The 26,750-nt window shown below is 48.6% G+C and overlaps 1 protein-coding gene across 4 annotated transcripts in view; it reads right to left on the bottom strand.

Moving 5' to 3' along the window:
- Positions 1-26,750, bottom strand: part of PDE9A (phosphodiesterase 9A) — an 89,174-nt gene that overhangs the window by 25,533 nt on the left and 36,891 nt on the right. For 3 of the 4 annotated variants that reach the window (XM_036876878.2, XM_036876879.2, XM_036876881.2), the window contains 2 exons: positions 6,931-6,985; positions 5,956-6,026 (listed from right to left, as the gene is read on the bottom strand). In XM_036876878.2, coding sequence (XP_036732773.2) covers positions 5,956-6,026; positions 6,931-6,985 — 126 coding nt within the window. Of the gene's footprint in view, positions 1-5,955; positions 6,027-6,930; positions 6,986-7,199; positions 7,274-26,750 lie in introns of those variants that run through there. The other variant, XM_036876882.2, reaches the window with a different exon arrangement.

Below are 26,750 nucleotides of genomic sequence, written 5' to 3'. Positions count from 1 at the left end.
GACTTTCTAAACATTCCTGGGGACAGGGTGTCACACTCGGGACATGGTCGGGATGCTCCAGAGCCCTCTTCGCCCTTGTCCACCAGGACACAGTGGGCAGGGGGCAGTGAGGGGGGAAGTGCGGAGTCCTGCACCTCACTGAACACCCACACCCGCCTTCAGGAGCTGCTGTCCTTAGCGCTTTTTTGCACCCACAGACCCTGTTCAGAAGTAGATGAAAGCCACGGGTCCTCTGCTGAGAGAAGCATGGCAGCTCACACCTGTGAGGTCTGCACGTGGGTCAGGTGCCACACTGCAGGATGCTCACCCCGCAGGAGTCAGGGCCATGGCGGGGCTGTGCCTGCGGGTCTGCCACAAAGACACTGATGTCAACAGATGGGGGATTCAACATCTGAGGCAAGAAGGTGCTCAGTCTTGTTGACACGTGAAGGGCAGACCATTCCAGAAATGAGACCGATCTGGAGAAGAGCCCTGGCACGTGGCATCGACTTGGCTCCAGAAAGGGGAAGAGACGGAGCGTGCAGTGCGGCCCGGGCAGGGCAGCTGCGCCCTGCCATTCAGGGTCCATGGTTACATTGTTATGTTTTAAACATCATTGAAAAATACAAACAGATTGAATACAAAATAATCTGTGATCATTGTTGAAAGTGGAGGAGACACAGAGAACCTCAAAGAATAGTTTTTAAATGTACCTATGATCCCATTGGCCCAGGAAACAACTCATTTAATATTACATATACTGGTGTGTATCCTTCTAGGCATTTCTCTTCCACCCCCATGTGTTCTAAATATCTTTTCTTCGTTTTAAAAAGACAAAATTGGGATGTGCTATTTGTTCTATTTTCTCACTGGCTTTTTCTACTACCAGTAAGTCAAGGACACTCTCCGCGCAGCCGCCGCCTCCAGGCTCTTGGTTTTTGGTGGGTGCACAGCATCCCAGGAATGTTTAGAAAGTCAGCCTTGGAAGGTTCTGGTCCCAGCTGGGCTGCCAGCACGCTGCCCGCTTGTATTGATAGTGGCGTCCATGCGGATCAGATTCCCTGGCCATTTAGTGGGGGTGATGTTAAAATTAAGCCTTTTGGGAGTCGAAGTACAGTATCACTGATTTGAATCCCAGAGATTGAGAATCTATGGCATTTACATTCGTGAAGAGCCTGGTTGCCAGAGAAATTGATAGTGAGCAGCAAGACGGCAGAAGCTATGCATTGATCAATGGATGAGAAAAACAACAAGTCATGGGGTTGAAGAGCTGGACAGTGGAGGAGGAAGCCCAGGGATGGTGACAGTTCATGGCAGACTCGGACACCCACAGGCCACTCCCCAGTCCTTCCTGGGCCTCTGCTGCCTGCTGGAAGCTTGCAGCTCCGCCCCACCCTGCCCCCTTCCCAGGGAGGAGGCCGGTCCCAGAACCCGGGGCCTCACCCCTGCAAGTCCCTCATGGACACCAGGAGGTCTCAGAGTCGGGCTGGCCATCAGTTTCTTACATCACTACTCTACCCATCCACCCTCAAACCTGAAACACAGGTGGGTACAGACCGCCTCTAACTAAAGCAGGGGCTCCCTGGCCCCACCCAGCACCAGAGCCCTGGGCATCCTGCCCATGAAGGGCAGTTTCTTACCCCCACCAGGCACACCCGACAGGCTGACAACTGCTAGCATCACCTGGAAACCGGGCTGTCCTTTCTCAGACTTTAGAAGTGGTCCTGTGGGCCTCTGCCAGTCACAGGCCACCCTGAAGAGGAACCTTTAAGAATGACCTTCTACGAGGGAAGCTGGCTTCAGGGAAGGGGCCTCAGGGGCAGGGGCAGGAGAGCAGGCGATGCAGGGAGCTCTGCTCTGTGCTCCTGCCTCCCCACTGGCCTCCCCCTCTTTGGCTGCCGCAGAGCTCGTGAAGTTGTACAATGGCATGAGTGAACAGCTGGCCCAACACTTCCTCTGAGGGTTTTGGAAAAGAATTCGCATAAAGCACATTTCTCAAGGGACAAAGAGAAAAAAAAGGTTGGTTTCAGCTTCATCTTCTGCATTGTTCACGTGGCTGGGCATTAACCTTTGCCCACAGGCCAGCTCTCCCTGTGTTTAGGTTCTGATCCAGGCCCAGGGAGGCCCTGTGCCTGACCTTGCGCTCCCTGCCACAGCGGTCAGTGCCCAGCAAACAAGAAGGGAGTGACTGAAGCCACCCGTGATGTCCTGCCTACACCCAGCAGCGAGGTGAGGATCTGCATGTCCTGTGTTTGTGAAGTAACCTTTAACCTGAGTGAGACCCTAGACTTCTTGAAGAAGGAAAATATGTCATAAAAAAGGAAGAAAAACTGTTAAAGTGACTGAAGAGAAATGGAGAAATTTACATTGGATTCAGAAGAATTACATGTTCGAACAAATTTAAAAAGCAGGAAATTCCATTTAGAACAAGTCAAACCAGTGTGGTGTGGCTCACAGAGGGCCGGTTCTAGCTGGACGCCTCCTTGAACTTGAGAAGGAAGCACTGGGACCAAGGGAGTGCAGAGCGGGGAGGGAGCGCCTGGTGGCAGTCAGGTGGAAACCAGGGCCAGGCAGCTTGCCCAGTGTCGACCCCACCCCCTCCTGGCTGCCCACTTGCGGCCCATATAGACCAGATAAAGTATGTGTGCACACCTGAGCACGGGGTAGGCATGTGTCTGTGTCTGTGTGGGCCTATATGTGTGCATATGGGTGTGTGTGTGTGTGTGTGTGAATGTGTGCTCCCTTGTCTGTGTGTCTATGTGTGAACGGACATGTGGGTGTGATGTGAGTGTGTACACCCGGCCCGGCCAGCAGAGCAGCCTGGCAGTTGTGGTCCTGGCAACCTTCCCAGGCCAGTGGTCTAGGCCAGCTCGCTTCTGGCAGCTGTGCAGGGTCAGGACTGACCCAAGCTGCTGGATGACATCCCCCGAGTGATCTGTGTGAGCGGTCTGGCTGCAGGACCCCTCACCTCGAAAAGGACCCCTCAACCCATCCCAAGGTACCTGCTGCATCCCAGCACTCCTGTCTTTGGGTTACGGCGTTGTGGTCTCTGGGTGGCTCTTTGGAACTCAGGCCCCCTGGGCTCAGCACGGGGGAGGCCGACCCCAAGCCCTCCATGCCCGGGTGGAGGCTGCTGGAGGCTGGGAAGTGCCCAGCCAGGAGTGCCGGGAGAGGATGCGCCCAAACCAGGAGGAGCAGTTCAAGGAGGACAGGAGCCTGTCAGGATTGTGGCCACCTCCCGGGGTGTGTGACCCTGTAGGCCATGTTCCTGGGGGAAGGCGGGCAGCCGAGAGGAGGTGGCAAAGCTGGGGGCTGGCGTGGGGAGAGGCACCAAGGCAAGGCTGTGGGGGGAAACTGCTGCCCACGGTTCTGGCCTGACCACCATCAGGCCGCTCTCGGCCTGCAGCTCCCAGTATGCTGCTTCCCCGCGCCGTACGCCCTCGATCCCAGGCCTGGGTGCCTATGTCTCAGGTGCTAGAAATCAGAGCAACCTAACAACAGTAGCGGTTCCAACCACGCTGTGGGCCTGCGGTGGGTGGGTGGGTGGGGCCGACGGCACCTGCCGGGTCTCTGTGATGCACACCAGCCCAGGGGGCGGCCGCCTCCCCCACTGGAGCAGCCACCCAGTTCTGGAGAATTCTAGGCAAGGACAGGCATGGGAGGAGGTCCTGTGGGCTTCATCCTTAATGGTTCTTGACTCACATGATGCTTGAAGGCAAAATTAAAACACGTCTTGGCCTGATTGTGTCTCCAGAGCCAGATAAGGACACCTCAAAAGTCAGGGTCAGCACAGCACTCCGGGCTTCTGGAAAACTCGGTCATGGCCCCTTCCCCGTGCCCACTGGCTGGCATGGGGCCCGGAGCTGGCTTTGGAGCGGGGTCGGCTGAGCGGGAGTGGGCAGCACAGGGCAGGAGGCACCCTGCTGGGCATCTGCACCCCAGGGCCTCTGGGCTGTTTGGCTTCCGTAAATGCCGCTGACTTGGCAGCAGTCGCTTTCCTGTTCTTTGGCTGAACCCCCTCCTGCATGTGGAGGGCCCCCTACTCTGTGGGTGTGGTGGGAAGCCAGGTTTGCCTCCTGCTGCGGAAGAGGGACATACCAAAGGCTCTCTAGAGTGGGTGGACTTGTGTCCCCCAAAATATGCTCACATCCTGACTCCAGGACTCCTGAATGTGACCTTAGTTAGAAAAAGGTTCTTGCCAGATATAATCAATTAAGGCTCGCAAAGATGGTTGTCCTTTAGGACACAGGCAGTGGAGACTTGAGACATGGAGATGCAGGGCAGGAGCTGTGTGATGACGGGGCAGCTTGGAGGGATGTGGCCATGAGCCGAGGACAGCTGGCAGCCACCAGACACTGGCAGAAGCCTGGGACAGACTCTCCCTGGGAGCCTCGGAGGAACTGACCTTGCCAACAACTTGACCTCGGACCTCTGACCTCCAGACTGTAAAGGACACACCACTATTGTTTTAAGACCCCAGTCTGTGGTCCTTTGTGACAACAGCCACAGGAAGCTGGCGCGGTCTGTTTCTCCAGCCTCCCTAGCAGCCAGGGTGTCCAGGGTGCAGGCATGTGGTCCAGCTCTGTCCAGACTTTGGATCTGTGGCCAGTATATGGAGAAGCAGCCGATGTCTGCAGCAGGGGCCGAGGGAACCAGAGGGGAACCCAAGCAGAGCGCTGGTGCTGGGCAGTACCCCCACCTGAGGCTCAAATGCAGCAGACGGGCGTCAGCTCTGCCTGGGGTCTGGGGCATCGCTCCTGCTGCCTAGCCATCGAGCTCCTGGTGACCCAGGGGGTCCCCCAAAGCCTTTAGGAAAAAGCCCCTTTTCTGCTCAGTGCAGCCTCAACCAGGCTGCCACACCTGCTCGGCGACCTGCCTTCTCTGGGCTCCTCATGGGAGCCCAGCTCCCCCAGCTGAGCAGGTGTGGGGCAGGTGGGACAGCTGGGGAGCCCACCAGGATCCCACGGCTAGACCCAGTTTTATTCCCTTTACCACTTTGCTGAATGAACTTGAGCGGACCACTTACCCTCTCTGCATCTTCTTCGTCAGCAATGGGGAAAATAAAACTGTTTTGAAGATCAATGACCATATGGATTTTAGAAATGTCAACAGACTTTGAAAAGTAGGACTGTGTAAATCATGTTTCTGGATATTAAGGTGAAATGGTTCTTGCAGGATCCTGCATTTTTTTCCTTGAAAAAAATACAAGCAATTTATATAAGATGTGAAAAGTGCCACTCAATGAATCCTGAGGGTGTGAATGAGCCAGAGAGTAGCGATGCCCCAGTGGCCTCCTGCAGGGCTTTTGTTTACTCATCATATAAAAACGGTGCCCGTTAGTCGTTAACCCTTGCCTTGGCACGGACGAGGAGCCTTCTGCAGGTGACAGGACCGCAAGGCACACCGGAGTTGAGCCTTGCTCCTGGTTTTGTGGATGAGGACATAAAGGATGAGTGACTTGAAGAGGTTTTCCTCCCAGAATTCAGCTGCGTGGTCATTGAATCAAGCCCTTTGCTCAACTCTCCTTTGCTTCCTAGCAGTTTTCCTTTGTGGGGATTGGGAACCAAGAGGTAATGAATTCGTAGACAAATTCCAAAAAACTCTCAGTCGTAGAGAGGTCGGTGTGTTCTCACTTATGGAAATAGAGACGCACATAGGATGCTTGGCAGGATTCCATCCCAAGTGGGCGGAGTCCGGGGGCTGGGGTTTCATTCTGCGCTCCTCGGCCTCACTCTGTGCTTCACTGTGCGACGTGGGGCAAGCACCCTGTGCCTGTAGCTGGCCCATGTCACAGAAATAAAATCCTTAGGGTAGTCGCTGTTCCAGCCTTTGTGAACGTCAAAGGCCACTGGCGAGCATTTCACAGAGAGAAGAGGTGCCCGCCTTCAGCCTCCCTTACTGCTCACCGCGGTTTCTGTGGCCGATTTAAACGGAGGTTAAGAGACAGGAGCGGAAAGGAAACAAAACGCCACTCACATTCGACGCGTTTCTCTAGCACGGCCAAGTGGTTGGCGACCTCAGCTTTCAGTTCGTTGATCTTAAATGCTCTAGGAATAAAAAAAGGTAAAGCGTTAACTCAGGAAAGTCTCGAAGTTAAAATGGGTTCGGCACCCATCTGTTGGGTCCCTGAGGGGCCAGGTGCCCAGGCTGGTGAGGGGTGGGCACCAAGATGCTGGGAGGGTTTTGGGCCCACGTGGTGTCCAGGCGGGGGCGGAGGACAGGGACACGGCCTCCGATTCTCTCTCCGGAGGCGTGCGCCCAGCTGGGGACACAGTGAGGCAGGGGCAGGAAGCATGCACTCCTCTCCTGCTCTCCGGGGAGGGCCAGGGGTCTTCTGCTCACAGCTGGGACAGCCCAGCCCCCACAGCCTGCCCTGTGGGTGCAGACCACTGTCTGGGGCCCACTGTGCCCTCTCCAGACTCTAGCTCATTCAACTCAACAAGCGGGGACTTTGAGAAAGTGCCCCCCACATGCCTTTCCCCATTTTGAATACCCAGGAGGAGCAAGATGCCACAGGGAAATAACAGGAATGGAAAGTATTCGCTTCGGAACTGGCAGGATAACTCTGTGGAAAGGAAGCCCCCATCTACTCAAGGTCTCTGTGAGAAAGCTTATGTTGAAGCTTATTTTAAAAATGGTGTCAGTTCTTGCAAGTTGAACTCTGTGCCCCAGGAGAGCCAGTTGAGGAAATTCTCAGCAATATGAGCTCTTGTTCTTGGGGCTCCTGCTGACATGGGTCTGTGGTAAGAGGCAGGTGCTTCCTGGACCCCATCGCAGCTGGCTGAGTCACAGAAGTCACACAAGGATTCTGTTTGGAAGTCAGCTTCTCCGGCCAGTGATGTGTCAGGGCCTGCCAGCCAACACAGCCTCGGAGCAAAGGGCCCACCGTTGGCATTAAAAATGAAAAAAGGCATACATGGCTGAAGATCATGCATCTAGAAGATTCTGTACCTTGAGAATTGCTCTGCCACCTGAGTCAGCATGCTCTGGATTAATTCTTCTTTCTCTACAGACCGAAAAAAAGAGAGAGATGAAAAAGGGACAGGCCTGCGCATCATCCTGGGCCTGATTCTGTGGCACCAGTGTGGCGGTCCAGAGCTGCCTGGTTGCCTGGAGGGGTGCTCTGGCCCACTGCCTGCACCCCAAGGCCTCCCAGGGTCTGGAGTTCTCCTTTCCTCCTCCCAATGCTCTTTCCCTCCTGGACTGCACCGGCCACCGACCTATGTTTCAGTGGCCTCTCAGCAGAGTGGCCAGGGCTGTGCTCCTCCCGTGATTGGCACCGGCCATGAAATGCAGGCAGGACTGGGTCTCTATATGTGGGATGTCTTTGCTTTGTGCCCCAGTCCATTTTATGGTGTAATTACTATGACAAAGCGGGTTCAAGGCATATTTCACAGGTGAAACACAATGTTCTCACGGAGGTTCCTGGGGCCAGGACACAGGCCAGGGTGAGCGAGTCTGTCCCTTTGCTGCTTGGCACGTAAAACCAGGCTGGGTAGCTGGTTTTACAGGGTTCAGGTCCCAGGCTGACTATAACCTGCCGGTGTCCCTGTTTCCTGATTGGGCACAATGCCAGACACCTCACAGGGAGGGGTAGACGCTCCGAGAATAGCTCTTTCCAGCAGTCTATGGTCTTGGGAAGGGACACAAGTCTTCCTGGCTCCGGTGGCCATTTGTTCGTGCCTCAAATCACTGAGAACGCACACCAAGCTCACTCCTGACTTCACGCCACCTTCTGTGTCAACGCTGCCTAACCCTCCACTGAAATTCAAACAGACAACATCCAAACCACACCTGCCCAAACAAACCCCAAAAGTCTCAATAATCCAGCCTGGCAATGGTGCTCAGAAGCTAAAAATGTTCACATGCTCTGATCTAGGGTCTCCATTTCCAGGAAATAATCATATATGGACACAAAAGATGTTCTTCACAATGTTATTTAACACAGTGAAAACTCTATAATGGCCTCTGTGTCCATCAAATGGACAGTAAGTATGTGATATATATCTGTACTGTGGAAACACAGTCTTCTATTAGAAATAATATTTTGGAAAATGTTCATGTCTATTGTTAAAGCTAAAGAAAAGATAGACTGTAAAGCAGTAATACAGTGTGGGCCCATTTTTGAACACTTTGGGATGATACATTCTGTAATAATAATAATCGTTATTGTTGGGTTGTAAGACTATGTATAAACCTTTTTTCTTATTTTTGTTTCTCTGTGTCTAATGCATTTCTTTTTTTTTTATACCTAATGCATTTCTATAATGAACACAGTTAATTTCATTAAAAATATTTTTAAAATTATCAATCTAAATTAACGTCGAGATCTCATCCCTTCCCCTGCCAAGTGAAAGGGTAGAGCAGATGACCCCTGGTTCCCTCTGGCTTTAGCATTCAGTGACTTGATGAGAAGAAAAATGGTGTTTTGTTATATGGTTTGAAATGATATGAGTACCAACGTCGGCCAGGGAACTCTCACAGGGCCCGATGCTGAGCTGCTGGATGATGCTAGGCCCCATCCTTCAGGGCTCGCACCTGCCAGGGAAGAGAGCTGGAGACTCCAGCGACAAGGACCATCAGCGGGGTTTCACAGGCCTCCTAGGGGAGCTCAGCAGGATTTCAGGTCATTTATTCTGAAATCTGAGGCAAATGTAATGTATCACAAAGTCTTCAAAAGTTAATGACCTCAAAATCTTGAGATAAATTTAGAAGCCTGTCAATCAACACAGACCATTCCACCGAACAAGAGCAGAGCACGCACTCTTCTCAGGCACCTACACAGTGTGAATTGAGACAGACCCCATCCGGGACCACAGAGAAAACCTCCACAAATTTGTATGGAAACCATGTAGAATATGGTCTCTGGCCATAAGAGAATCAAACTAGAAATCGGTTAGAGAAAGATAGCAGGAAATCCAAACACTTGGAAACTAAGAGATGCACTCTAAATAACTCATGGGTCAAAGAGGAAGTCTCAAGAAAAAATAAAAATAGACATTGAACTGAATGAAAGTGAAAATGCAACATATCAAAGTTTGGCTGTGGGACACGATGAAAGCAGTGGGCAGGGGGACATTTATAGCACTAAAAGTTTACATTAGAAGAGAAGAAAAATCTCAACTCAACAGTTGAAGAACCTAGAGAAAGAAGAGCAAAACAAACCACAACAGTAGCAGAAGGAAGGAGGGAAATAATAGAGTGGAAATCAATGAAATAGAAAAAAAAAAAAGCAATGCAGAAAATCAGTGAAACAAAGAGCTGATTATTTAACAAAGTTAATTGACAAATCTCTAGCAAGGCTGACAAAAAGCACAGACAGATGACGTAGATTACCAGTATTAATTAGGAAGGAAGGGGCACATCACTATAGACTCTGCAGACATCAAAAGGATAGCGAGGGAACACTACATACGACTCTGCACACATATGTTTGCCGTCTTGGATGAAAATGGACCGATTCCTGGAAAAGCATGATCTACCACACTCATCCACTAGGAACCAGGAAATATAAACAGCCTATAACTATTGAGGGAAATGAATTTCTAATTTTAAAACTCCCTTCAGAGAAATTTAGAGGTACAGATGGTTTCACTGGAGAATTCTACCAAAAACTAAAAGAATAATTAATACAATTCTAAACAATTTCTTCCAGAAAACAGAAGAGGAGGAAACACTTCCTGATGCAGAAGATCCAGAAACAGAAGAGGAGGAAACATTAACCTGACACCAAATCCAGACAAAGACAACAAAAAAGGAAAACTGCAGACCAATATTCCTCACAAGCAGATGCAGAAATCCTTAAGATATTAGCAGTTAGAATTCAGCAAAATATAAAAATAATTATACATCAAGATCAGGTGGGTTTTATTCCAGGAAATGCAAGTCTGGTTCAATATTTGAAAATCAGTGAATGTAATCTACCATGTTAACAGCTAAAGAAGAAAAAAAATCACATATCATATCAATGACTTCATAAAAAGCATCTCTAAACTTTTAATACCTGTTCATGATAAAACTCTCAGAAAAATAGGAGGAGATGGGAACTTCTTTGACTTGATAAAGAACATCTACAATTAGAAGAAAGGCTGAATGCTTCTTGCCTAAGGATGTCTGTTCTCACTGTTCTCATTAAATGTAGTGCTGGAGTTCTGTTCCATGTAACATGGGAAGAGAAAGAAATAAAGGACATGCAGATCAGAAAGGAAGAAATAAAACTGTCCTTGTTTTCTGAGGACATGATTATCTACATGGAAAATCCCAAGAAATCTACAAAAACCCCTCCTAGAACTAATAAGTGGGTTCAGCAAGGTCACAGGATACAAGATACATACATAAAATTGACCATATTTATATATACTAGCAAAGACCACAGAGACACTGAAACTAAAATCACAATACCATTTACAAACACTAAACAAACAAAAATAACACAATATATGCAGCAGTTGTATGCTGAAAGCTTCAGAACACCAGTGAAAGAAATAAAAGAAGAAATAAATAAACGATGAGACCTACCATCTTCATAGTTTGGAAGACTCAACATAGTAAAGATGTCGAATCTCCCCAAATTAATATACAGGTTTAACACAAGTCCTACCAAAACCCCAGAAGATTTTTTGTAAAAATAAACAAGATTATTCTAATGCTTATATGGAAAATCAAATTGAATAGCTTGAAAAGGAGAACAAGATGGAACAAACCCGTCTATCTGATTGTAGAACCTATTATATAGCTACAGTAATCAAAACTGTGTGGTGTTGGAGGAGGCAGAGATGCGGAGATCAATGGACCAGAGCAGAGAAGCCAGAATTACATCCATGCAAGTATGCCCAATGGATTTCTGAACACAAGCAGTTCAGAGGAGGAAGGGTAGTCTTTCAAACAAGTGGTGCTGAAGTACCTGAACATTCACAGGCAGAAAAATGAGCCTCAACCTAACCCTCATAGTTTATAAAAAAATTAATGCAAAATGGACTGTGGATGTAAAATATAAAATAATAAAGCTTTAGAAAAAAATAAACAATCTTTGGGTTCTTGGGCAAGGCAGAGAGTTTTTAGACTTGACACCACAACAGAATCCATAAAAGGAAAAACTGATAAACTGAACTTCATCCAAGTAAAATGTTTGCTCTGAGAAAGATCTTGTGAGGAAAATGAAAAGACAAGCTATACTCTGGGAGAAAATGTTTGCAAACTGCAGATCTGACAAAGACTGGAGCATAGACTATGAAAAAAACTGTCCAAACAGTAAAAAGCAAAACAAAAAGAAAGAAAGCAGACATTTTACTGAAGAGCATGTACAGGTGGAGCACATGAAAAGATGCTGTGCGTCATCAGCCATGAGGAAATGCAAATTAACACCACAGTGAAATATCACTACACACTTAGCAAAAAGGCTAAAATAAAAAATTGATGACAAACCCAAATGCTGGTAAAGATGTGGAGAAAATGGATTACTCACACAATTGCTGGTGGGAATGGACAAGGGTACAGCTTCTCTTGGAAAATGGTTTGGCAGCTTCTTAAAAAACTTAATATGCACCCACCATATGACTTAGGAAATGTACTCTGTGGCTGAGAACCGAAAATTTATATTCACACAAAAACTTGTACATGATGTTCAGGGCAGCTTTCTTTGTAATAGCCTCAAACTTGAAACAACCCAATTGCCCTTCAGTAGGTGAACAAGCAAACAAACTGTGGTCCATCCCAACAGAACATTATTCAGCAACAAAAAAGGACGGAGCTGGTCATACACTCAACAATCTGGATGGATCGCCTGAGAATTATGCTGAGTGCAAAAAGTCAAGCCCAAAGGTTACCTACTGTATGACTGACTGCATTTGTAGAACATTCTTGAAATGACATAATTACAGAATTGGAGAACAGTTTAGTGACTGCCAAGGTTGGTGGGGGTGGCGGGGGGGCAGGATGGGAGGGATTTGGGTATAGCTATAAACAGGCAGCACCAGGGAATCGGACTGCATCACTGTCACCAGCCTGGGTGGGATAGCTCACCATGTTTTGGAAGGTGTTACCATTGTGAGAAAATGGGTAAAGGACGACTGGATCCCTCTGTATTTTTTCTTACAACTGTGTGTGACTCTATAATCATTTTAAAATAAAAAGTTTAATAAAAAATGTTATAGGTAGAATGGAATAAAAAGGCCAAGGGAGAATTTTCCATTGGACTAGTGGTGGGATCCTTGGAGCATTACAGGATGTTAATGCCTACATTTAATGACGCTTTTTGTCACTATATTTGATGTCTTGCCTCCTCCCTGCTCAGCCTAAGGCATCTGAATCCTTGTCCATGAATAGCTGCACTGCATCCCGCGTGCCACCCGAGCCACTGAGCCCGTTCTCAGGAAGGGCACAGGGGCAAGGCTGGGCTCCCAGAGGACAGCTCAGGGTGCCGTGGCTCAGGCCTTGGCATGCACGCTGGGCCCCCACAACCTGCCTTCTTTTGCAAGGGGAAAGAATAAAAAATGCCTGTGTGCACAAAGGCCAGCCACACCCACACATGCACGCACAGAGGCCTGATGGGAAAATGGGTGCCCCCCCTCCAAGAATTCCTGCCCCAGGCTACTGTTTCCACCCGGTGGATTTCAGCACTTAAACACTGTGATCTAAAGAGTGTAAAGGACCCAACCTGGCCCAAGGGAAGTGCTGCCTGTGTTAGCTTCTGTTACTTCATCACTAAGGGTCACAACAGCCACAGGTTCTCAAACTTCTCACTGGCAGGGCCTTCCCCTGGGCTGCTACATGCACTGTCCCCAGTGTGCTCTTCATTCCTGTGCCTCTGCAACCCTCAGATGGCCCAAAACCCAAGGATTTTGGAGGCAGCAAGCAATTTTCAGTCATACATGTTAGTAATTGCCAACCTTCCTGGTAAAATCCACATCTTACAGAAAAATCGGATATTATGCAGGAAATTGTTCTCCCAAATGCTGCATGGAATATACTGAATTTTAAATAATAAGGCATATTCACAGAATTTTGCTTTGAGAATTTCTGAATAGCTTTAGGAATAGCCAGCAATGGGCAGGGATTCTGGCCATTCAGGGTTGTACATGATTGGGCCTTTGGGGTTTCTCTGGACCTTGAAGTTTTTGGAAAATGGATTAAGCGGAAATGGGAAGTGGGTATGAGCCACTGCTGATCCATATGGATGGATGCCAGGGAAAGCCAGCTCTCCTCAGTCCCAGGCAGCTCGCATGCCTCCAGAGAAAGTTCTGCTCCATGTGGACAGCTGGCGTCTCACCGACATGTGTTCCCGAATCTGGGGCACAATAGTGTACTTCCAGGGTGCCGCTCCCAGCTCCCTTCTGCTTATTCCTAGGCCCGAGGGCTTTCACGAAGGCAGATCTGGCCACCCAAATAATCAGTCATAAGAACAGAGGTTTCAGTAGGCTTGTCGTCAGCCTTTTCAAGTCTGGGCTGCTTTTTACCTGCTTCCATCTGGCCTGGCTTGGGTCAGATCATCTTGGGGTGCTTGTCCAGCTGGCCTCTCAGGTGACAGGCACCGACAGGTAAATGCTGAGCCAGCAGAGTCTCCAGAGCAATCTTGGAGTCTGGCAGAGGCTGGGTCCAATTTTTAGGGTGCTGCCCAATCAGTTTAGCTTTGGGCCACGAGATCTGCATGAGAACAGCTCTAGAACCTGGCCCCTGACCGGAACAGAACCAAGGGGAATGGAACAGCCTTGCCCCTGGACATGACTGCAAAGGGGTTCAAGGGCAGGACTGAACCCACAAGGGCAGGCTGGACACCCTCCCCTGCAGTGCTTACAGCTGCTCCCTCGAGTGACCTGGGCAGAGGCACCCTGCAAGTCCTGCTTCACTGATGCCCAGAGGCTGTCACCGACTCTGACTGGAACTGCTGCAGATGGTTCAAGGAACCTGCTTCCACCTCTTCCGGCCCTTCCAGGAATTGTTTACTTGTTTCAGACAAATCCTGAGTCTCCCCAGCACAGAATGACACAAGAATCTGGTTTAGCTGATTGACAGGACAGCCAACCTATAATTCTTACTCTAAAGGTCAGTTTAACACAATGCACTAATTGGATTGGCCAGCCGGCTGACTGGCATCTCTCTTCATCTTGTGCTGACCAGAACAGCAGCCACGGCCATTCTTTGGTCCTCTGCACACCTGAGTTGGTTGGATACACACCTTTCCTTCCCCTGGGCAATGAAGACAAACACAGCCCTAATCATATGTGGCCCCCAAGCTTGTGCATTGAGAGTGGGTGCATAGGGACATCAGCAGGGCATTTGGACACATGGGGCATGAATAATACCCCATGGGCACGTGTGGGTTGCCCTGGAGTTCACGATCTGTCCTGATGTCTCCTGATAAGGGCCAATGATTCACAACACCACGTTGTGTTCCACGCTGTTAACGTGAGCTGTAGTTCACCTTATCAGACTCACTGGGAAGCGGCAGAGTGACGGTGAGCATCTTCCAAGAAATACATACTTAACAGATGCTCTCGCAAAGCATCTAAAACAAAGAAGCATGCAGTCCCTTCATGAAGGGGCATCTTACTTTGCATTCGGGAAATAACCCACATTACTTGGCCGCAGTGACACCCCTCAGGCCCTGAAGGTTGGGGCTGCATTTATTCCTGCTCCTGTCCAGGGCTCTGCCTAGCCAGGGCAGAGGGGCTCCTGTCTGCCTCCCTCCATGACTCCTCTTTGGGGTGCCACCACCCCTTTCCAGGGAAGTAAGAGGGGCGAACTCACCTCTGCACCCCGGCTCAGGATGTTCTAGCTCAGGGCAGAGTCACCGGCAATTCCCCATTTATGGATGCCATAAAATAGATGTGCAGAATGAGGATGTTTCCTTTATAACTCAGGAGCACAATAAAGTTATATGATTAACAGTGACCTCGCCTTGCTTCTTAAAGGCACAGGAGCCCTTTCCAGGGTCTGTCCTGAGAAATCACTCGCATTTATCCGTGGCCAAAGGAACGTCCCCGATGGCCTGTGTGACTTTAACTAGATGCTCACCTCCCGTTAGCCTCCAGAGGGAACTGAGAAAACAGAGCGGACTGAGGGGCCCTGGTGGCCACACTGGAAACTTGGGGAGCATCTCACAGCTGCTGTGGCTGGGCTACGTGGAGGGTCACTGAAGCCCCGTGGCACCTGGGGCAGGGATGGGATAGGGATTCCCTCTTTTGGTTTTGGAGAGGGGGATTTCATGGTCTGCACAGTTTCATTTGATCTCAGATGTCTGGATGCAATTTTTCCTATGCTGTTCTCTGCTCCTTAGGTTTGATTTGAAAGAAAAAATGCCTGTAAGGGAGTGGTCTGTGGGAGGCTAGCTATGTGATGCTTCTTTACTGTTTGACAGGTTGCAACCACCCTAACAGTCCTCTTTGAGCTCCTACTAACTTCCAGAGACTGTTGGCAATTTGCATATTGTCGCTCACTGAATGACTCAGGGAGCAGGCTGAGTCACGGCACGGCCACTGGCCCACCCCTACTCCAGTCGTGTTCCCATGCAGGGCAGCACCGATGGGGCTGAAAGATATCTTGCACACACTCCTCCCCAGAACCCCTCCCACGGTGGATGAGGTGCAGTGTACTTTTGAGGGAGAAGGACATGGGTATGATATTCTGATGAGGATATGCACATAGGAATTTGAATTCAGCAACTAGCAGCTGATTGTGCAGGCTGGTGGGACTCTGCCTACTACATGATAAGCTGTGTATGTTGCTGAGACCAGCCCTGCTTTGAGAAAGTTTATGGTGAAGCCAAAGTCAACCCTGGTTCACTGTGTCTAGGCTTTGATGGTGTGTCCGATGACCCCACAAGACTAGTTTCAGGAAGAATTCTGCCAGTATAAACTCTGGTCCAATAAACTGATAGATTACGGTACAAAGGACGGGACTTCTGCAAAAGTCTGTTAAAGGCTGAGTCTTTTTTGTAAACCAAAGGTTTTACTTCTGTGGACTTTAGCATGTTGCACACAGTCATGGAGGCTGTGGAAGGAGAAATGGAAGGTAATCAAATGATCTTGAAATAACCAAAGACTGGAGCAACACAAATATCCATTGATGGGGGACCTATTGAATAAATGGTGGTGCCTCCACAAAATGAAGCCCTGTGCTGCTGTAACAGAAGGGAAGATTCCTATATCCCGCCATGGAGCGCTCTCACAGTGTGGGGATGCCAGGGCTTACGCAGAATGCTGCCGGCTCGTGGGGTAGAGCGGAATCAGAGGCCCAGGGTTTGGTTTGTCATAGAGGATAGTAATGAAAGCAGGGATTCCCAAACTGGGGAACTGGTGTGGGGGGGCCAGCTCTGTATAAAGTCCCGTATTCCATGGTGGTTGAACTCACACATGCATGGAGGCCCAGGAGGCTGGGAGGGTAGCAGATATTTCAGCTGCTGCCAACTGCATGAGAGACAAAGTTTAAAGTCTGAGTCCTGTCAAGTAAGAGGACCTTAACAAATGACTCAGCCTTCCTGCTGAAACCCCCAGTCTAGAGATTTACCCTAACAAGGCATAAAACCAAGCCTCTACAAGTTCAAGGTCATCAGCCAGTAATTTAACTGCCAGCTAGACCAAAAATCTATACTCTTCAGAGGAAGATAACAAAATCCAGATGGTTTCTTTACAATATATTATAATGTAAAAATACAATAAAAAATAGACGTGTGGTGAGAGGTCATTTCCTGGTTCACTGATGGCTGCCTTTTCACTGTCTTCATATAGCAAAGGAGGCATGGGAGCTCCTTGTACAAGGGCGCTAATCCCATTCACGGGGGCTCTGCCCTCATGACCTCATGACCTCTCAAAGGCCCCACCTCCAGTACCATCACATTGGGGCTAGGAGTCAGCATACGGATTTTGGAGGGTCAGAAACATTTAGTCTCTAGCATAGATGTGAAATCTATAGCAGCAATAGCTCAGGTTGTGAGGGAGGAATTCTACTGCAACAAACTCCTTAGTTTTTACGTGCAGTGGTACAGAATCAACTCTAAATAGATTAAAAAATTAAGGATGATTTGAAAATGGACAAAAGGTCTGAAACACACTTCAAGCAAAGAAGATATACTGATAGCAAATAATCTAAAAAGATGCTTCATGTCCCAGGTCATCAGAGAAAGACAAAGTGAAACAACAATGAGACAGTACTACACACCCAACAGAATGGTGAAAATCCAAAACACTGACAACACCAAGTGCTGATAAGGACGTGGAGCAGCAGGAACTGCCACTCATCACTGGTGGGAATGGTGCATTGACTTGGAAGATGGTTTGGCAATGGTTGGGCAATTTCTCACAAAATTAGATATACTCTTGCCATTTGATCCAGCAATCGCACTCTTGGTATCTACCCATAGGAGTTGAAAATTTACTTCCACACAAAACGTAACATAAAAGTTTATAGCAGCCTTGTTCATAACTGCTAAAACTCTGAAGCAACCAAGATGTCATCCAGCCAATGGAATATTATTCAGCCCTGAAAAGAAGTTATCTATGAAGCCATGAAAATGCATGGAGGAACCTTAAATGCCTATGACTAAGTGAAAGAAGCCAATCTGAAAAGGCTGTACACTGTGTGCGTCCAGCTAGGGACATTCTGGAAAAGGCAGAACTATGGAGACAAAAAGATCAGTGGTTGCCAGGAGCTTGTGGGGAGGGATGGATGAATAGGTGGAGCACAGAGGATTTTTAGGGCAGAGAAACTACTCTAGGTTATGGGGTGGTGGACACACATCATTATGCATTTGTCCAAACCCACAGAATGGATAGCAGAGTGACCTCAACGTAAACTGTGGACTTTGGTTGGTAATGACATGTTGTTTTGGCTGGCTGACTAACAGCGAATGTACAGCTCTGGGGCAGGGAACAGAGGGGAGAGGCTGGGCGAGTGCGCTGGGGGAGGTTATGGGGACTCTCTGTACTCTTCACGCAGCTCTGCTGTGAACCTAAAACTGTTCTAAAAAACAAAGTCTATAATTAAAAAAAAGGGAAGGGTGTGTGGTGCAACATCTGGACCAACCAACTAAAGGCAATGCTAAAAAGTGCAGCAAAAGAACCAAAAGGAGGAATAAAATGGACCACAAACATTTATCCAATTAACGCACAGAAGGCAGAAGAGGAGGAGTAGGAAGAAAAACTGAGACTGATAATACTCAAACAGCAAAATGGTACAGACCTGACCACAACTGCATCAATACATACGTTACATGTAACGGGCAGAGGAAGAAATAATATCAAAACTGCATAAAATCTTGTGGAAAATAGAGGAAAAAAAGCAAACCTCTCAACATGTTTTACAAGGCCAACATGATCCCAATATTAAAACATGAAAAAGACATTACAAGAAAAAAGTTATAAACCAGTGTCCCACTTGAGCATAGGCACAAAAATCTTTAACACATTATTAGGAAATTGAGTCTAGTAATATATAAAGAGAGAATACATCTCACCTCAGGGCCAAGGTCCTACACACCCTTTGTTAATTTATTCCTAAGCATTTCCCCAGGAATACTTCCCAGGAATACAAGTGGGATTATCCCAGGGAAGCAAAGTTGTTTTTAACATTTGAAGATGAGTCATAATATTCATTATCTTAACAGAATAAAGGAGAAACCTCACAAGGTCATCTCAGTAGATGCAGAAAGAATGTGGCAAAACCCCACACCTGTTTATGATAAAACCCATTAGAAAACTAGGAATATAAGGAAGCTCTCTCAACCCATGTCAACACACACAGAAAGAACATCTGACACAATTTAACAGAGAATTTTGCAAACCAGGAGAAGACTTCCTGAACCTGACGGAGGGTGTGTACAACCAAATCTGTGGCTCCCGCCGTGCTCAGTGTACGTTCCCCCTGAGGTTGGGGCGAGATGGGGAGGTCTGTACTCACTTGCACTGAATTGCCCTGGGGGTTTGACCAGGGCAATAAGATTGAGGAAAGAAATAAAACCAAGAAAGATTGGAATTCGAGAAGTAAAACTGTCTTTGCTATCAGAAGATATGAATGTCTCTATGGAAATCCCAGCAACCTATAAAATAATGACCAGAAGTGACTAATGAATTAAGCAATGTCAGAAGATACCACATCAGTATGCAAAAGTCTGTTGTACTTTTATAAACTAGCAGCAAACAAATGGAAAATCAAATTGAGATTACATTTATAGTAACACCAGAAAACAGAAAACGCTGAGGAATAAATTTAACCAAAGGTGTAGGTCCTTGACCCTGAAAGCTGCAAACTTTGCTGGGAGAAGTTAAAGAAAACTAGTAAGAGGAGGGGTGTACCATGTTCGGGAACCAGAAGACTCAATATTGCTAAGAAGTTATTGTTCCCAAGTTAATCTACATATTGAACGCAATCCCAGTCAAAGTCATAGAGGGCTTTTAAGAAAGAAGTTGACATGTTGATTCCAAAATTAGTCGGGAAAAGAAAAGGACTGGTACAACCAAAACAACTGAAAAAGATGTGCAAATGTGGAGGAAGAACTAACTTCATGCTCTGACAAGTAAGCCAGTGTGGTATTGGTGTCAGGACAGACCAACAGATCCATGAAGCAGAAGATTCTGGAAAGAGACCTACACACTTGGAGACAAAAAAATTTCAAACAAAAATGGCACCCAACTGATTTAATGGGTAAGGGAAACTCTTTTTAACAAGTGTTGCTATAACAACTGGTCATATGATAGGAAAAAAAAAAGACTACTGACCCCTACCTCACACCACTCACAAAATTAATTTGAAATTGATCATAGATAAAACATAACAGCAGCAAGTCTAATATCCTAAAAATTTACCTCTGTGACCTTGCAGTAGAAAAAGGGTTCTTAAAGAAGACAGAAATTACAACACACACACAGGCGCGCACGCCTAATTAGATTTCATCAAATTAAAAACTGCTCATCACATGACCTCAAGAAAATGAAAAGAGTAAGTCACAGACTTGGAAAAAATATTTGCCATACATATATCTGACAAATACATTATATCTAGAATATATAAAGTTTCCTAAAAAGCAGTGATAAAAAGTCACTCCTACATTGCTGGTGGGAATGCAAAATGGTACAGCCACTTGGGAGGCAGCTGAGCGGTTCTTATAAAGTTCAGCACACAGTATATGTGACCCAGTACCATCCCTTACAGGTATTATATATACATACACATATATAATATATACACACAGCTAATAGACAAAAATGGCCACAACAGGACTTGTACAAATGTCCATCGACTGTAAGCAGTGAACCAACTGAGGACCCAGGCAATGGAAAAGCAAATAAACTACATGCATGAATCTTGAAATCATGGTGCTGAGAGAAATTGTCTAGACACAAAAGAGTGCATACCGCATGATTCCATTCTCGTGAGATTCCAGAACAAGAAAAAGCAACCTGTGGCCAGAACAGCGGTTTCACAGTGTGTGGGGACTGATTTGCCAAGAGGCCAGTGGAGCTGCTCTGGGGTCACCGGAATGCTCCTTATCTTGTCTTTTATTAGAACCCATCAAACTGTGCGCTTCCTGTGCGCCCTTACTCCACAACTGGCCAGGACCCGGTTGCGTGTGTAGGTTTTGCCTGGTTCTCACCAATGCCTGGAGGCAGAGAGAACTCTTTGAACACCTGCTTCCCTGAGGTACTGCAGTCATGATCAGATGTCACCATTGTACTAAGTTCTGTAGTCATGACACCTGGCTTTCAAGGGCCTTGGTAGCAGTGTTTTCCACCCACACACGTCAGTGATGTGCACGGTGCTGCTGTGTTAGCTGGCTAGACCACCCCGAAGGGAGCATGCGCAATTCCAGAAAGCTAGAGACAACCGCAGTGCAGTCAGCCCCTCGGAAGCGTGGCAGGAGAATGGTTAGTTTTCACTTGATACTCTGCACCCTTTGTGTTTTAAAAATAATGCAAAGCAGGATGACTAAGGCTATGGTTATACAGCTCTTTGGAATGAAATTGCACTAAAAATAGAAAATATTATTAAGAAGCTTTATTATTTCTCATAAGCAACATCTGCACTCAAGTTTCAAGTATTAACTCGACTTGCCAGTGAAAAGAGAGCCGGCAGTGCATGTACAGTTTCAGACCTTGGGAAGTGTTCCAGTTCAGATAAAATCCAGCAATTTCAGAAAGATGTAACTTTAGCCATTCAAAAAGGTGCTCTAGGCCATTTAAAATGGTAGCTACCATTTACTGTGTACTTACCAAGTTGCAGGCACTGTGTTAGGCACTTTGCACGAACTACTTCATGTACTCTCGTAAGAACCAGGCGAGGTGTGCGCTCTGATTCCTATCTTTCAGGGGGAATCGAAGCGCAGTGGCTGGGAGCTCTCGTGAGGCCAGGCCACCCCACAGACAAAGCTGGATGGCCCTTTACCCTTATCTTCCCATTTCCCAGGTCTGTGGCTCTTGGGTCGGGCTGCTCCAAGACAGACCCAGAGACAAGGAGCTGGGTGCAGGTAGTATATTTGGAGGGCATCCTGGGAAACCCTGGCAGGGCATGGGGAGCAGCCATAAGGGAGAGAGGGAAGCCCTTGGAGGGTGGGTCAGAGCAGGTGAGCCTTGAGACAGCTGCGGCTCTTCACTCTGGGGTACCTTTGGGCCCCTGTGCAGGTGCCCTCAGGGACCTGGCCCACCCAGGGGTAAGGCACTGCGTACTTGTCCGCCAGCTCCCTCTCCTGTTGGGAGGCCTGCTCCTGGGGCGGTGAGCCCTCTGCACGCCTGGTCTGCCTGCACCCAGGAAGTCTCTGGACAGGGGCACGCGGGCCTTGGGGAGGGCGTCAGCGTGCGTGTGACACCAACAGTCTCTGGTCTGCTGGGCTGAGCATACACACTTCTCTGAGGCCCTTCCTGCCAAGGTGACTAGACTTGAAAACAATTTTAATATTTAACCCAGTATATCTCAAACACCCCATTTCAGCATGTATCGCTGACATGAAAGTCTGCACACACATGTTCACAGGAGCATCCATCCCAAAGGCCCACGTGGCCGATAGCTGGTGAACGACGGGCAAATAATGTGTCCAGCACCCCTGCGCTGGAATGGGGTTCAGAAATGAAAAGGAAGGAAGCACCGACACCAGTGCCATACAGAGGAGAGAAATACTTGAAAATACCGCACTGAGTAAGAGCCGCCTGACACACAAGGCCACATTTCCCATCATCTGAACCTCTAGGGCGAGCACACCCACGGAGACAGTGCCAGGGGCGGGGGGCAGCAGGCAGCGGCAGGGGGAGTAACTGCTGAGAGGTGTGGGGCTTCTTTCTGGGCCATGGAAATGCTCTGGGGTGAGACCGCAGTGAGAGTTGTGTGACAAAGTGAGCTTCCTAAGGACTGCTTGGTCTGCACACTTCGAACTGGTGGGTTTTATGTTGTGTGAATTACATCTCGGTAAGAAAACATGAAATCAATATAAAATGATTAATCGACATAGTTTACATTTCTTTTTTCCATATTAAGTCTTCAAAATTTGGTGTGTATTTTACATTTAAGGTGTGCCTGTGTTTGGACAGTGGGTGACCTTTTGATCCATTTGGTCCTTGCCTGGTGGAGTCCTCCTCCTGGGGGCAGCTGTGGGCTCCTGTCTCCATCCTTGGGGGCCTTGTGGCTGCAGTGTCCCATGGCCTCCGTGGGTCTTGAGGTGGAAAGACCACTGCCAACCCAGAAAAACACCTGTGAGGAGCAGCTGGCGCCCTCCTTGAGAGGTAAAAGGGCAGGTGTGCACCTCAGGCAGGACTGCTTGTCCCTGCTGGAACCCTGGCTCTGTCCAGTGCACAGCCCCAACACCTGTCACTCCTGTCACTACTGGTCACCTTTGACTTACAGAAGCACAAGCGTGCTGTGGGTGCTCCTGATGGGTCTCCGTGGTTCACGTTCATTGTCCATATTTGGGAACAAGGACAATGAAGCTGATGGAGGCAGGGAGGCTTTGAGTCACCCATGACCTCTGCCCAGGGGACAGAGATGAAGCTGGGTGGCTTGGGCTTCAGGGCTGGGATGCCACAGGGTCCCCTTCTGGCCAGTGGATGAGGCACCCCGTCCTGGCCCTAGAGGCAGGGAATGGAGGGGACCTACATCCCCACAGCAAGGCCTGTTTTCAGTCCTAAAGTTGAAGATGCTTCATGAGACCGACTGACTCAGTCGCTTAGCCGCTGCGGCCCAGACAAAACCGAGAGAGCCCGGGCTCCCCCTGGACCTCTCAGCTGCTGCAGGTTCTCCAGGTCGGGCAGGTGGGTAAGGACATGGCAGCCTCTGGTCACAGAGAGACATGATGCCCTTCGCAGAGCACTGCACGCAGGCCGCGCCTCTCCCTCCCTGCCCGCTCAGGGAGCCTCCCCCAGGGGCGGCCCGTCTCCTCTCCTGGGTCCCGGGACATGCCTTTCCCCAGGAGCTGGACCCTGTGCCTAGCAGAGGTGTGGCCCTCCCCCTTGTGGGGACCTCCCCCAGCTCCTGGGGAGCAGGCACACAGTATCTGGCTGGGGACTGAAATAATGCATGTGATGATTTGGAAAACTCCACTGGTTTGAGCCGCTCGAATCAAATAAAAATGATAGACAGTTCAAGGGCACCCAAGGCAATCAGCACTATTGCCATAAAAAGATGCATAGAATCTGTCCCACGGTCCTGTAGTTACTATTAACTTTATGTCACTCACAAAGGGGAAAACCAGCTCATCCACATGACTGCCTCCCAGGATCGGGCAAAGAGAATGTTTTTCTAGAAATGTGTCTGCTAACACAGAACTTCCTTGTTTACGGGTCATTATGTTTCCTCTGTTCTGGATGTCGAGTTCGGTCCCTGCCCTTCCCTCCTGGGGGCTGTTCTTTGCTCTCAAGAAAGCCTCTGTAGTTTTCAGGGCTGTGTGGGTCTGGGACAGGACGGGACCACCCTTTTCTCCTTTGAAAATTCATGTTTCTCACAATATTCTTCCCTAATATTTAAATAGCAAAATAGTCAGACTCAGGGCGTTTCTGCATGGTGTGGCTCCACCACGACCCGTCTGGAGCATTTATTGCAATGTGTGACTTTGTGGATCAGCCAGGAGGAAGGGAACCCCAGGAAAGGCCAGCAGAGGGGCCTCAGCAGCTGGTGAAGTCTGGACAGGCCTCCCGTTTCCTGACCTGAGGCTCTTTTCCTGCCATTGTGAGTGTGGCCTGTTGATTCAAGGGCACCAGGGGCTACTTAAGGCCCTAACTCAGGGCTGCACGACAGCTCTGGTTACTGGACTTGGACAAAGGCTTCAAGGCTCTGGGAAGCAGGCCGGGTTGGTCACAGACGGCAGATGGAAGGTATTTCCCGGAGAGAGCTAAGAGTCAAAAATTCCTAAGAACAAGTTCCAGAGGGAAGCATCAGGGCTCCATTTCTTACAGCCCGCAAGAAAGCTCAGGCTGTGGGGGGGTCTACCTGATACCAACTTTGTCCCAAAGGAAAAGCCTGGAACACTGGTGCATCTGAAGAGATGGGGTCTTCCTAGACCACAGCCAGGAAAGGTGGCGTCAGCCTGACCAGTAACGCACACAGAGCGAGCCAGGCCGGGCCGCTCAGGTGTCGATGTGCTGGGGAAAGGCAGGGCCTCTGCAGGAAGCCCACTCCTGTCCCCGCAGAGAACACAGCTCTCCCAGGCTGCTCCAAGCAGAGCCAGGCCCGGCGGGGCCCCCGCATGGCTGCTTGTTGTCCCTGAGAAGCCAGGCCGCCCAGTCCAGCAAAATGCACCAGCTCTCCTGCCCTTTCCAGATGCACAAGGTGCTGCCCGACAAATACAGTAAGTGCCTACTATGCGCAGGCCCTGTTGGGGTGAGGTCTGTGGGTGCTGGGCCAGCTGAGGTCCTCAGGGAGGTCACGCCCCAGGGCTGCTTCCCTGGGAGGGATTTTGGAAGGAGGTGCAGAGCTCCCCCCACCCCTGCGCCCCCAAGAGGATGCGGCCACCCAGCTCCCTACCCTCCCCACCCGCCAGGTGCACTCACTCAGCCTGTAAGGAGCCCCGCTCCTCTCCCGTGGGTCCTGCTAGGCCCAGGCACACACAGCCCCTCAGTCCTCCTCCGGCATGGCTGCCACACTCCCCATCCCTTCCTGTGCTGGGCCTGATGTGTCCCTGTCCCTTGTGGACTCACTCCTGTGCCTCTTTCCTGGATGGTGTCAAGTCACCAATGTCCTTCCTCCAAACCCCTGTCCCAAAGTATGGCCTCTGGGCTCTGTCCAGGTACTGACAGCTGGCTCCCGTCCTCCTGGTGAGCGACCCAGCCCTGGGCCTGCCACTCACGCTGATGTCCCCCAGCCCTGGAAGCTCAGGCCATGGAAGCCGAGCTGCCCCCTCCGCCCTCCGCCCAGCCCCTTGAGGGACTGTGGGATCCTGGAGGCTTCTGGTACCTTCCTTCACACCCCACTTCCACTCAGTCAGGAAATATGCTTGGCTTTTCCAGAGAACATGACGCCCCTTCTGCTGCCCCTACCGTCCCCTCCCCTCCCACTAGGGGAGCTACTTCAGTAGCCTCTTCACGGACCCTTGAGCCCCTACTTGATCTGCCTCTGGTCCTCCAACCTCATTACCAAACGTTTGAGCTCCCAACAGTCAGAGTGGAGATGTTGGTGGTCCCCCGGGAGTTTAGAGCAGATCCCAGAGCAATCACTCCCTAGCAGCAGGACTGAACACCCCTGGAGGGTAGGGGCGCTACAACTGTCCCAGCAAGGCTTAAAAACAGGCCTCAGGCACCACACTGATTTGCAAGTAACTTAACTGCCTGTCAGGACAGATCCCACACGCTTTATGGGAGAAAACAAATTCCAGGTGATCAACAATATAACAAACACTGCAAACATGGGTCTATATAGAGAAATGGGTAAAAAAGAACATTGCTGAGAGCAAAAAATGATAACAGTGTCTTGTGGGGCTTAAAGCATATATGGACAATGGGTGATACACAGCATAAAGGAGGAGCTGGGAGAAATGTAACACACTGTTCTCAGAGTCTGACATTATTGAGAAGTGATATAATGTAATTTAAAGGTAGATCACAGCAAGTGGATGACACACTGTAAAGCCAAGAGCAGTCACAAAGAAATTAAACAAAGAAATATAGCTCATAAACCAAGAGTGAAGAAAAAAATGGAATTAAAAAATGCTCAGTATGCAAAAGATAGGAAAAGAGGAAGAAAAATGAAAAAGAATGAGATAAATAGAAAATGAGTAGCAAGGTAGATTTAAACCCAACCGTATCTATAATTACATTTAAATGGAAATGGTTTAACAACTCCAGTGAAAAGGCTGAAATCACCAGAACTGATAAACAGGCCTACAAGAAATCCACTTCAAATGTAAAGACGCAGATGTTAAAAGTGGGAGGATGGATGGGATATAGCAAATGAGCATGAAGCCTGGAAGGCTGCAGTGGCTATTCTGACATGAGATAAAGAAGATGCTGAAACGAGAAGCAGTACCAAGGATAAAGGCAAATTTCTATTATGATAAAGGGTTGATTCATCAAGAAGACACAACAATCCTAAATAAATATGCACCCAACAATAGGAACTGGAACGTGAAGCAAAACCTGATGCATCCACAATAGACTTGGATATTTCAGTGTTCATCTTTTGGTAATAGAAAAAGGGAGGCAAAAATAAGTAAAGATAGAAAAAACTTGAGCTAGAGTATCAACTACCTTGACCTACTTGATATTTATGGAATATTCCACCCCAAAACTGAAGAATATGTACTCTGTTCCAGTAGACATGGAATAGTCACCAAGATACACCATGTATCTCAACAAATTAAAAAAGGC

The sequence above is a fragment of the Manis pentadactyla genome, chromosome 1 (assembly GCF_030020395.1).
Source record: "Manis pentadactyla isolate mManPen7 chromosome 1, mManPen7.hap1, whole genome shotgun sequence".
NCBI classification, from domain to species: Eukaryota; Metazoa; Chordata; class Mammalia; order Pholidota; family Manidae; genus Manis; species Manis pentadactyla.
Note: the sequence above shows the minus strand (reverse complement) of the source record. Positions and strands in the feature narration are given on the sequence as shown.